Source organism: Coregonus clupeaformis, chromosome 20, assembly GCF_020615455.1.
Source record: "Coregonus clupeaformis isolate EN_2021a chromosome 20, ASM2061545v1, whole genome shotgun sequence".
Lineage (NCBI taxonomy): Eukaryota > Metazoa > Chordata > Actinopteri > Salmoniformes > Salmonidae > Coregonus > Coregonus clupeaformis.
In genome coordinates, this window is record NC_059211.1 from 64,385,747 (window position 1) to 64,398,744 (window position 12,998).

Here is a 12,998-nt window from a genome sequence, read left to right on the forward strand (position 1 = left end):
TTGGCTGTACTCTTTTCCCAGCCTCCCTCATTATTAGACCATGGTTGACCACGTGATCAACCAAAGTGGCTCGGATCTCATCAGAGATTACGGTCCTTGGCCTTCCTCGTCCTCGTCCTCGTCCTCCCCGTCCTCCTCCTCTTACTCTCACTCCTCTGGCTCTGCCGCTGTTTCCAATGTTGGCATCCATTGCTCCAAAACAGAAGAGCTCACCTGTTCCCCTCTCTGTGTGTTTCTCTCTCTGTGTCTCTCTCTATGTGTCTCTCTCTGTGTCTCTCTCTCTGTGTCTCTCTCTATGTGTCTCTCTCTCTCTCTCTCTCTCTCTCTCTCTCTCTCTCTCTCTCTCTCTCTCTCTCTCTCTCTCTCTCTCTCTCTGTCTTGCAAAGTCTCAAAATAACTCTCTCTGTTTGGTAAAGCCAGTAGCACTACATAATCTCTAAGACCGTTCTGTTTGTGTATCTGAATGGGGTATTTGAAGAGTAATGATGCATTGCTGTATGAAGGACCTCCAATTTAAGGACTAAGATGTCATGTTTTTAATGCATGGATACAGTAGATACAGTAGAAAAAGAGTCATCAAAACTTTCAATGGAGTTTCTTTGTCCTTCCACAAAAATAATTTCACTGAAGGGAACTAGTTATTTCAAATCTTTGTTTCAAACCTAAGGCAGAGATAGATTATTTATTGATTGATCCCTTAATTGAATCCTGCAGGGGTTCAGAGAAGACCAAAACGATCCTAGAGGCAGTGATTTTTTTAGTGGGATATCCAAACAAGTGATACTCTTGTCTTGCCACATAGCATTTTATCCATGGATGTCTCTCTGTCGAAGATTCAAGTTAGCACAAATATGAATATCACTTGTTGTAACAGCAATTTATCAACTAAATTGATAAAACAAAAATGATGTCAGACAATGAAGTAAAACTTCATATAACATAAAAGCCATGTCAGAAATCAGAGACCGTGAGGCAGCCGGTGCCAAGGTTACAGTATGAGAGACTGCTCTAAATAGGTCGTTATTTTCTTTACAACGTCACACCTCTCACACTGCTTCACTCAAACCCTTTCAGCTCCGCGGTATAATGACCTCCAGGCATAGTCCACAGTACAGTTTGTCAAATGGAAAAGAGGGAGTCGTTTTTCCACTGTGATATTGAAATGAAAAGCAACTCAAACATGTTTTCGTTATTAGCCAGGCTATCGTTAGTGTGTTATGTCGAAGACGCGCATCGGGTGACCTAGCCTACACTTGTTGTAGCCGACTTTCTCACAAGTGGATGCACCCGAAACCATTTCCTGCAAACATGCGTAAAGTAGCCTAAACCCTAATCTGGAACTTGACACAGCAGTGTTACTGACTGAGTGTGATACATAGACCAGACCATCTATCATGCGAGGGTCTGGACAAAATCACCACTTTCTCCGGAGAGATATTTCTTAACTCCTAGAACGTCTGGACCTGGACGCCGCGACTGTGGGATAAAACCATGCTGCTGCCGGGCAACGAAACGGGCTACGTCTGGACCGAGTTATTAGACACCGGCAACCTGACGGCGAGTGACGGTGAAGAAGACCACGGTGGTCCGGAGGAGGTGGTTGTTCCGGTGATTTTCGGATGTATATTTTTCCTGGGTGTCGTCGGGAACACTCTGGTGATGATAGTAATAGGGAAAATCAAGTCCCGGCGCAACAGAAGTACGACGAACATTTTCATCCTCAATTTAAGCATAGCGGACCTGTTGTTTCTGCTATTCTGTGTTCCGTTCCAGGCTACCATATACTCCCTACCTGAGTGGATATTTGGAGCCTTTTTATGTAAATGCGTACACTATTTGGTTATGGTGTGTATGCTGGTGAGCATCTTCACGCTTGTTGCCATGTCAGTGGACAGGTACATAGCTGTTGTACACTCCAAAAAGTCCCCCTGCGTCCGCAACAGGAGAAATGCCCTCACAGGGGTCTGTGTTATTTGGGCGCTATCGTTCATATTCGCTGTACCAGTGGCGCAACACCAGATACTTACTAACCATCCGGAAGCACCGAACAGTTCGTTCTGCTGGGAAGCGTGGTACGCAAGCGCTTCCAAACACACCTATAAAGTTACTATTTTAGTCATTGGCTATCTCTTACCGTTGGGGTTGATCATATGCTGCTATGCAAAGGTAAGACCACTTTTATTATTTTCACAGTGAAACTGTCAAACGCTTGAATTTTTACGCACAGGTTAGGATGTGCGTTAGGTTAGGTTGGAACGTTCTCCTGTATAATGGTAAAATGACACACAATGACACGTGACATTTATTGGGCTATAACGCTAATGTTTTGCAGCCAAGTGCCGTAATGCATGCTGTGAGCGAGACTAAAGTGCGAATGTGCGGCACCACTGCGCTCGTGAAAACCCCGCGCGTGTGTCAGTACTCTTTGTACCCCGCGTGGCTACGTGACATTTATTTTTTTATTTTTTTACGCCGTGCGGTGTTGGGTTAAGAGGGCTAGAATTTCTGACAGTCCTATGTAGTCCTTCATATGGTTGACTACAGACTGGACTACTTCGAGAAACTGCTTTGGTTGTTATTTGTTGCCATACAAGTAATGCCGCTTAACCCAGAACTAAAATACTGTCGCTTAACCCAGAACTAAAATACTGCCGCTTAACCCAGAACTAAAATACTGTCGCTTAACCCAGAACTAAAATACTGTCGCTTAACCCAGAACTAAAATACTGCCGCTTAACCCAGAACTAAAATACTGCCGCTTAACCCAGAACTAAAATACTGCCGCTTAACCCAGAACTAAAATACTGCCGCTTAACCCAGAACTAAAATACTGTAGCTTAACCCAGAGCTACAATCTTGCATAATTTGGTCAGGTGCTATGTTTACATTGTCTGTCCAATATAGATGACCACAGAAATGACAACCATTGCATCTTTATAGGGCAATTGCAAACAAAGGTGAAACATCTGTCGATGTGCTCTTGAGCAAGGCACTTAACCCTCATTTGTTCCTGGGGCGCCATACCGCTATGACTGACCCTATATATTAAAAAAAAACATTTTACTGCACCTATCCAGTGTGACAATAAATCTATTTTAAAACCACAGGAGGGTGCAGCATTGTAATTGGCGAGGACTGGCTCATGGTAATGTCTGGAGCAGAATGACTGGTATCAAATACATCAAACACGTGGTTTCCATGGTTTCCATTTTTGATGCCATTCCATTCACTCCGTTCCAGCCATTATTATGAGCCCTCAGCAGCCTGCGCTGTTTCAAAACATGTTTTATTAGGACTAGTCAACAACTATACTGTAGTCATAAACTATAGTTCAAGTTGTATTTGTCACATGCACCAGTACAGTGAAATGCTTCACTTGCCAGCCCAACAGGGACAGTATTCAATATCAAACTAGTAGAACTAATAACAACAACAACAAACACCAGAAATAAGAGAGGAATCTACAGTATATACAGGGTCACTGCCAGGACCACATATACAATGAACAGGATTACTGGAGTATTGGGGTAGATATATACATGTAGTTACTGGAGTACTGAGGTAGATATATACATGTAGGCAGAGTTACTGGAGTATTGAGGTAGATATATACAATGAACAGGATTACTGGAGTATTGAGGTAGATATATACATGTAGTTACTGGAATATTGAGGTAGATATGTACATGTAGGCAGAGTTACTGGAGTATTGAGGTAGATATGTACATGTAGGCAGAGTTACTGGAGTATTGAGGTAGATATGTACATGTAGGCAGAGTTACTGGAGTATTGAGGTAGATATGTACATGTAGGCAGAGTTACTGGAGTATTGAGGTAGATATGTACATGTAGGCAGAGTTACTGGAGTATTGAGGTAGATATGTACATGTAGTTACTGGAGTATTGAGGTAGATATGTACATGTAGGCAGAGTTACTGGAGTATTGAGGTAGATATGTACATGTAGGCAGAGTTACTGGAGTATTGAGGTAGATATGTACATGTAGTTACTGGAGTATTGAGGTAGATATGTACATGTAGGCAGGGTTACTGGAATATTGAGGTAGATATGTACATGTAGGCAGAGTTACTGGAGTATTGAGGTAGATATGTACATGTAGGCAGAGTTACTGGAGTATTGAGGTAGATATGTACATGTAGGCAGAGTTACTGGAGTATTGAGGTAGATATGTACATGTAGGCAGAGTTACTGGAGTATTGAGGTAGATATGTACATGTAGGCAGAGTTACTGGAGTATTGAGGTAGATATGTACATGTAGTTACTGGAGTATTGAGGTAGATATGTACATGTAGGCAGAGTTACTGGAGTATTGAGGTAGATATGTACATGTAGGCAGAGTTACTGGAGTATTGAGGTAGATATGTACATGTAGTTACTGGAGTATTGAGGTAGATATGTACATGTAGGCAGAGTTACTGGAGTATTGAGGTAGATATATACATGTAGTTACTGGAGTATTGAGGTAGATATATACATGTAGGCAGGGATACTGGAGTATTGAGGTAGATATGTACATGTAGTTACTGGAGTATTGAGATAGATATGTACATGTAGTTACTGGAGTATTGAGGTAGATATGTACATGTAGGCAGGGTTACTGGAGTATTGAGGTAGATATGTACATGTAGGCAGAGTTACTGGAGTATTGAGGTAGATATGTACATGTAGGCAGGGCTACTGGAGTATTGAGGTAGATATGTACATGTAGGCAGAGTTACTGGAGTATTGAGGTAGATATGTACATGTAGGCAGGGTTACTGGAGTATTGAGGTAGATATGTACATGTAGGCAGAGTTACTGGAGTATTGAGGTAGATATGTACATGTAGTTACTGGAGTATTGAGGTAGATATGTACATGTAGGCAGGGATACTGGAGTATTGAGGTAGATATATACATGTAGTTACTGGAGTATTGAGGTAGATATGTACATGTAGGCAGGGATACTGGAGTATTGAGGTAGATATGTACATGTAGGCAGGGTTACTGGAGTATTGAGGTAGATATGTACATGTAGTTACTGGAGTATTGAGGTAGATATGTACATGTAGGCAGGGATACTGGAGTATTGAGGTAGATATATACATGTAGTTACTGGAGTATTGAGGTAGATATATACATGTAGGCAGGGATACTGGAGTATTGAGGTAGATATGTACATGTAGTTACTGGAGTATTGAGATAGATATGTACATGTAGTTACTGGAGTATTGAGGTAGATATGTACATGTAGGCAGGGTTACTGGAGTATTGAGGTAGATATGTACATGTAGGCAGAGTTACTGGAGTATTGAGGTAGATATGTACATGTAGGCAGAGTTACTGGAGTATTGAGGTAGATATGTACATGTAGGCAGAGTTACTGGAGTATTGAGGTAGATATGTACATGTAGTTACTGGAGTATTGAGGTAGATATGTACATGTAGGCAGAGTTACTGGAGTATTGAGGTAGATATATACATGTAGTTACTGGAGTATTGAGGTAGATATATACATGTAGGCAGGGATACTGGAGTATTGAGGTAGATATGTACATGTAGTTACTGGAGTATTGAGATAGATATGTACATGTAGTTACTGGAGTATTGAGGTAGATATGTACATGTAGGCAGGGTTACTGGAGTATTGAGGTAGATATGTACATGTAGGCAGAGTTACTGGAGTATTGAGGTAGATATGTACATGTAGGCAGGGCTACTGGAGTATTGAGGTAGATATGTACATGTAGGCAGAGTTACTGGAGTATTGAGGTAGATATGTACATGTAGGCAGGGTTACTGGAGTATTGAGGTAGATATGTACATGTAGGCAGAGTTACTGGAGTATTGAGGTAGATATGTACATGTAGTTACTGGAGTATTGAGGTAGATATGTACATGTAGGCAGGGATACTGGAGTATTGAGGTAGATATATACATGTAGTTACTGGAGTATTGAGGTAGATATGTACATGTAGGCAGGGATACTGGAGTATTGAGGTAGATATGTACATGTAGGCAGGGTTACTGGAGTATTGAGGTAGATATGTACATGTAGTTACTGGAGTATTGAGGTAGATATGTACATGTAGGCAGGGATACTGGAGTATTGAGGTAGATATGTACATGTAGGCAGAGTTACTGGAGTATTGAGGTAGATATGTACAGTGGGGAGAACAAGTATTTGATACACTGCCGATTTTGCAGGTTTTCCTACTTACAAAGCATGTAGAGGTCTGTAATTTTTATCATAGGTACACTTCAACTGTGAGAGACGGAATCTAAAACAAAAATCCAGAAAATCACATTGTATGATTTTTAAGTAATTAATTTCCATTTTATTGCATGACATAAGTATTTGATACATCAGAAAAGCAGAACTTAATATTTGGTACAGAAACCTTTGTTTGCAATTAAAGAGATCATAGTTTAGAGATAGAGTTTTTCCAGCAGCAGACTATGATCGATAATGTCAAAAGCCGCACTGAAGTCTAACAAAACAGCCCCCAGAATCCTTTTATCATCAATTTCTCTCAGACAATCATCAGTCAAACAGAGCTGAAAAGTGTCTGGTAGCAGGAATATACACTGAATGTACAAAACATTAAGAACACCTTCCTAATATTGAGTTGCATTATGTAGGGAATAGGTTTCATTAGGGACTAAATCCTTGTGAAAAGACCTCTTGGTGTAGACTGAAGAACACATCTGGTTTCCAATTAGGACCCTTTTCATACCGTTTCTACAAAGTTCCCTATTCCCTCTATTCTCCAAGTCCTCTATTCTCCAAGTCCTCTATTCTCCAAGTCCTCTATTCTCCAAGTCCTCTATTCTCCAAGTCCTCTATTCTCCAAGTCCTCTATTCTCCAAGTCCTCTATTCTCCAAGTCCTCTATTCTCCAAGTCCTATATTCTCCAAGTCCTCTATTCTCCAAATCCTCTATTCTCCAAATCCTATATTCTCCAAGTCCTCTTTTCTCCAAGTCCTCTATTCTCCAAGTCCTCTATTCTCCAAGACATATTTTCTCCAAGTCCTCTATTCTCCAAGTCCTCTTTTCTCCAAGTCCTCTATTCTCCAAGTCCTCTATTCTCCAATAAATATTTTCTCCAAGTCCTCTATTCTCCAAGTCCTCTATTCAAATGTTTCCTATTCACATGTTGCCTGATTACAATATTTTATCTTGATACGTTAATAAATAAATGCTGTGTTAATTTTTAATGTTTACCTGCCTACAATACCCACTGTAGTGTGCGTAGATCACAAGCCCATACTAAGTCAATAGTGCTAACTGGCTAGCTACTACTGTTAGCTAACTACTACTGTTAGCTAACTACTACTGTTAGCTAACTACTACTGTTAGCTAGCTACTACTGTTAGCTAACTACTACTGTTAGCTAACTACTACTGTTAGCTAGCCAGATAGCCCTGAAGAGTTGTTAGCTAGCTAGCTACCCATGAAGAGATGACATCTACCTGCATAATATTCGTTTTAGGTCATTTGTGTTTTCTTTTCCCCTTTAGGTGTTATTCCATCTCCATAAGAAGATGAAGAATATGTCCAAGAAATCTGAACGCTCAAAAAGAAAGGTATGCATTTTTCTCTATTGATAAACACCGTCCTCCCTCCCTCCCTCCCTCCCGCTCCCTAAATGACACCCTATTTAGTGAGGACAGTGATTAGGGCCGAGAACCCAAATGGCACCCTATTCCCTATATAGTGCACTACTTTTGACCAGGACTAATAGGGCTCTGTTCAAAAGTAGTGCACTATGTAGGGAATAGGGTGGAATAGGGACACACACACACACACACACACACCTCGTCTCTCCTCTCCACATGGTGTGATGACAACCAGAGATGGTCAGTAACTATAGCGACACCTACCTTCAACCTTGGGACTCTGTGCCTGTGTCTCAAACGGCACCCTATTCCCTATATAGTGCGCTACTTTTCACCACAGCCCTGTGCAAAAGTAGTGCACTATATAGGGATTAGGGTGCCATTTGGGACCCATCCCTGTATCTTCAATCGAGCTAGGTCTCAATTCAAGGGCAGCATTCTCAGAACCGTATGTGGAAGAGCTCTATGGGAAGAGCTCTATGGGAAGAGCTCTATGGGAAGAGCTCTATGGGAAGAGCTCTATGGGAAGAGCTCTATGGGAAGAGCTCTATGGGAAGAGCTCTATGGGAAGAGCTCTATGGGAAGAGCTCTATGGGAAGAGCTCTATGGGAAGAGCTCTATGGGAAGAGCTCTATGGGAAGAGCTCTATGGGAAGAGTCTCTATGGGAAGAGCTCTATGGGAAGAGCTCTATGGGAAGAGCTCTATGGGAAGAGCTCTATGGGAAGAGCTCTATGGGAAGAGCTCTATGGGAAGAGCTCTATGGGAAGAGCTCTATGGGAAGAGCTCTATGGGAAGAGCTCTATGGGAAGAGCTCTATGGGAAGAGCTCTATGGGAAGAGCTCTATGGGAAGAGCTCTATGGGAAGAGCTCTATGGGAAGAGCTCTATGGGAAGAGCTCTATGGGAAGAGCTTCAAAAAGCATTCAGGGTTGAATTCAGGGACAGGTCCAAAATAGGGGAGGGTTGTCAAACTTTACTTTAAACCAAACTGCTTTATTTGCCTTGGGAAGAGTTGTGTGTTTTTGGGGGGGGCACAGGGCAGGGTAGTGTGTTTTTGGGGGGGTACAGGGGAGGGTAGTGTGCTTTTTGGGGGGGTACAGGGCAGGGTAGTGTGCTTTTGGGGGGGGTACAGGGAGGGTAGTGTGTTTTTGGGGGGTACAGGGGAGGGTAGTGTGTTTTTGGGGGGTACAGGGGAGGGTAGTGTGTTTTTTGGGGGGTACAGGGGAGGGTAGTGTGTTTTTGGGGGGGTACAGGGGAGGGTAGTGTGTTTTTGGGGGGGTACAGGGGAGGGTAGTGTGTTTTTGGGGGGGTACAGGGAGGGTAGTGTGTTTTTGGGGGGGCACAGGGAGGGTAGTGTGTTTTGGGGGCACAGGGGAGGGTAGTGTGTTTTTGGGGGGGCACAGGGAGGGTAGTGTGTTTTTGGGGGGGCACAGGGAGGGTAGTGTGTTTTGGGGGGCACAGGGAGGGTAGTGTGTTTTTGGGGGGGGCACAGGGGAGGGTAGTGTGTTTTTTGGGGGGGCACAGGGGAGGGTAGTGTGTTTTTGGGGGGCACAGGGAGGGTAGTGTGTTTTTGGGGGGCACAGGGGAGGGTAGTGTGTTTTTGGGGGGCACAGGGGAGGGTAGTGTGTTTTTTGGGGGGCACAGGGGAGGGTAGTGTGTTTTTGGGGGGCACAGGGGAGGGTAGTGTGTTTTTTGGGGGGGCACAGGGGGGGGTAGTGTGTTTTTTGGGGGGTACAGGGCAGGGTAGTGTGTTTTTTGGGGGGGCACAGGGGAGGGTAGTGTGTTTTTTTTGGGGGGCACAGGGAGGGTAGTGTGTTTTTTTTGGGGGGCACAGGGCAGGGTAGTGTTTTTGGGGGGCACAGGGGAGGGTAGTGTGTTTTTTGGGGGGGGCACAGGGGAGGGTAGTGTTTTTTTGGGGGGGCACAGGGGAGGGTAGTGTGTTTTTGGGGGCACAGGGGAGGGTAGTGTGTTTTTTGGGGGGCACAGGGAGGGTAGTGTGTTTTTTGGTGGGGGGCACAGGGGAAGGTAGTGTGTTTTTTTTGGGGGGGCACAGGGAGGGTAGTGTGTCTTCTGGGGGGTACAGGGGAGGGTAGTGTGTTTTTTGGGGGGCACAGGGGAGGGTAGTGTGTTTTTGGGGGGCACAGGGGAGGGTAGTGTGCTTTTGGGGGGGCACAGGGGAGGGTAGTGTGTTTTTTGGGGGGGCACAGGGGAGGGTAGTGTGTTTTTTGGGGGGGCACAGGGGAGGGTAGTGTGTTTTTTGGGGGGTACAGGGGAGGGTAGTGTGCTTTTTGGGGGGGCACAGGGGAGGGTAGTGTGCTTTTTCCCTGGTTTACATTTGCTCCTCTGCTCATATTTTCCCTATGAACAGTAACTTGACTTACTTGGATATTACCCTAATAAAGTTTGGTGTGGTGTGGCTCTTATTAAGCTTGAGCTACTGCAGGCCTAAGACATGAAGGCAGTGCACCCCGGCGCTCCAACTGACTCCGACAGTTGAACTTTGAACTTGAGGTGAGGAAGACTGTTTCAGACCTACTACAGTTACTCCTATAATCGAACAGGATACAGCGCATTGGGAAAGTATTCAGACCCCTTCACCTTTTCCACATTTTGTTACGTTACAGCCTTATTTTAAAATGGATTAAATAAATCCACATCAATCTACACACAATACCCCATTCTGACAAAGCGAAAACAGGTGTTTGGAAAACAGAAAAATCCTTGTTTGCATAAGTATTCAGACCCTTTGCTATGAGACTCGAAATTGAGCTCAGGTGCATCCTGTTTCCATTAATCATCCACCTGTGGTAAATTAATTTGATTGGATATGATTTGGAAAGGCACACACCTGTCTATATAAGGTACCTCAGTTGACAGTGCATGTCAGAGCAAAAACCAAGCCATGAGTTCGAAGGAATTGTCCGTAGAGCTCAGAGACAGGATTGTGTCGAGGCACAGATCTGGGGAAGGGTACCAAAATATTTATGCAGCATTGAAGGTCCCCAAGAACACAGTGGCCTCCATCAATCTTAAATGGAAGAAGTTTGGAACGATCAAGACTCTTCCTAGAGCTGGCCGCCCGGCCAAACTGAGCAATCGGGGGAGAAGGGCCTAGGACAGGGAGGTGACCAAGAATGCGATGGTCACTCTGACAGAGCTCCAGAGTTCCTCTGCGGAGATGGGAGAACCATCCAGATGGACAACCATCTCTGCAGCACTCCACCAATCAGGCCTTTATGGTAGAGTGGCCAGACGGAAGCCACTCCTCAGTAAAAGGCACATGACAGCCCGCTTGGAGTTTGCCAAAAGGCACCTAAAGGACTCTCAGACCATGAGAAACAAGATTCTCTGGTCTGATGAAACCAAGATTGAACTATTTGGCCTGAATGCCAAGCATCACGTCTGGAGGAAACCTGGCACCATCCCTACGGTGAAGCATGGTGGTGGCAGCATCATGCTGTGGGGATGTTTTTCAGCAGCAGGGACTGGGAGACTAGTCAGGATAGAGGGAAAGATGAAAGGAGCAAAGTACAGAAAGATCCTTGATGAAAACCTGCTCCAGAGCGCTCAGGAACTCAGACTGGGGCGAAAGTTCACCTTCCAACAGGACAACGACCCTAAGCACACAGCCAAGACAACGCAGGAGTGGCTTTGGGACAAGTCTCTGAATTCAACAAAATAAATACGGCCAAAAGTCAGCTATTACTGGCTGACGGAAACCCTGGCACTACGGGGCAATATTCATTTAGACAGGTTACCTACAGTCCCCTGTAGCTCAGTTGGTAGAGCATGGCGCTTGCAACGCCAGGGTTGTGGGTTCGTTTCCCACGGGGGGCCAGTATGAAAAATTGTATGCACTAACTGTAAGTCGCTCTGGATAAGAGCGTCTGCTAAATGACTAAAATGTAAATGTAAATGATCTCTGCATGTGTGGTTCCCACCATGAAACATGGAGGAGGAGGTGTGATGGTGTGGGGGTGTTTTGTTGGTGACACTGTCAGTGATTTATTTAGAATTCAATGAACACTTAACCAGAATGGCTACCACAGCATTCTGCAGCAATACGCCAGGACAATGACCTAACACAGCTCAAGGCTGTGTAAGGGCTATTTGACCAAGAAGGAGAGTGATGGAGTACTGCATCAGATGACCTGACCTCCACAATCCCCCGACCTCAACCCAATTGAGATGGTTTGGGATGAGATGGACCGCAGAGTGAAGGAAAAGCAGCCAACAAGTGCTCAGCATATGTGGGAACTCCTTCAAGACTGTTGGAAAAGCATTCCAGGTGAAGCTGGTTGAGAGAATGACAAGCGTGTACAAAGCTGTCATCAAGGCAAAGGGTGGCTATTTGAAGAATCTCAAATATAAAATATATTTTGATTTGTTTAACACTTCTTTGGTTACTACATGATTCCATATGTGTTATTTCATAGTTTTGATGTCTTCACTATTATTCTACAATGTAAAACATTGTAAAAATAAAGAAAAACCCTTGAATGAGTAGGTGTGTCCAAACTTTTGACTGGTAGTGTATATACAGTGGGGAGAACAAGTATTTGATACACTGCCGATTTTGCAGGTTTTCCTACTTACAAAGCATGTAGAGGTCTGTAATTTTTTATCATAGGTACACTTCAACTGTGAGAGACGGAGCTCCCTCCAAAGATTTTCTATTGGGTTCAGGTCTGGAGACTGGCTAGGCCACTCCAGGACCTTGAGATGCTTCTTACGGAGCCACTCCTTAGTTGCCCTGGCTGTGTGTTTCGGGTCGTTGTCATGCTGGAAGACCCAGCCACGACCCATCTTCAATGCTCTTACTGAGGGAAGGAGGTTGTTGGCCGAGATCTTGCGATACATGGCCCCATCCATCCTCCCCTCAATACAGTGCAGTCGTCCTGTCCCCTTTGCAGAAAAGCATCCCCAAAGAATGATGTTTCCACCTCCATGCTTCACGGTTGGGATGGTGTTCTTGGGGTTGTACTCATCCTTATTCTTCCTCCAAACACGGCGAGTAGAGTTTAGACCAAAAGCTCTATTTTTGTCTCATCAGACCACATGACCTTCTCCCATTCCTCCTCTGGATCATCCAGATGGTCATTGGCAAACTTCAGATGGGCCTGGACATGCGCTGGCTTGAGCAGGGGGACCTTGCGTGCGCTGCAGGATTTTAATCCATGACGGCGTAGTGTGTTACTAATGGTTTTCTTTGAGACTGTGGTCCCAGCTCTCTTCAGGTCATTGACCAGGTCCTGCCGTGTAGTTCTGGGCTGATCCTCACCTTCCTCATGATCATTGATGCCCCACGAGGTGAGATCTTGCATGGAGCCCCAGACCGAGGGTGATTGACCGTCATCTTGAACTTCTTCCATTTTCTA

The 12,998-nt window shown here is 44.5% G+C and overlaps 1 protein-coding gene across 1 annotated transcript in view; it reads left to right on the forward strand.

The window, feature by feature from the left end:
• Positions 1-948: 948 nt before the first annotated feature.
• The window catches only part of galr1b (galanin receptor 1b), a 31,490-nt gene continuing 19,440 nt past the window's right edge, over positions 949-12,998 (forward strand). Inside the window, 3 exon segments of the mRNA XM_041859813.2 lie at positions 949-987; positions 1,453-2,166; positions 7,522-7,587. Coding sequence (XP_041715747.2) covers positions 949-987; positions 1,453-2,166; positions 7,522-7,587 — 819 coding nt within the window.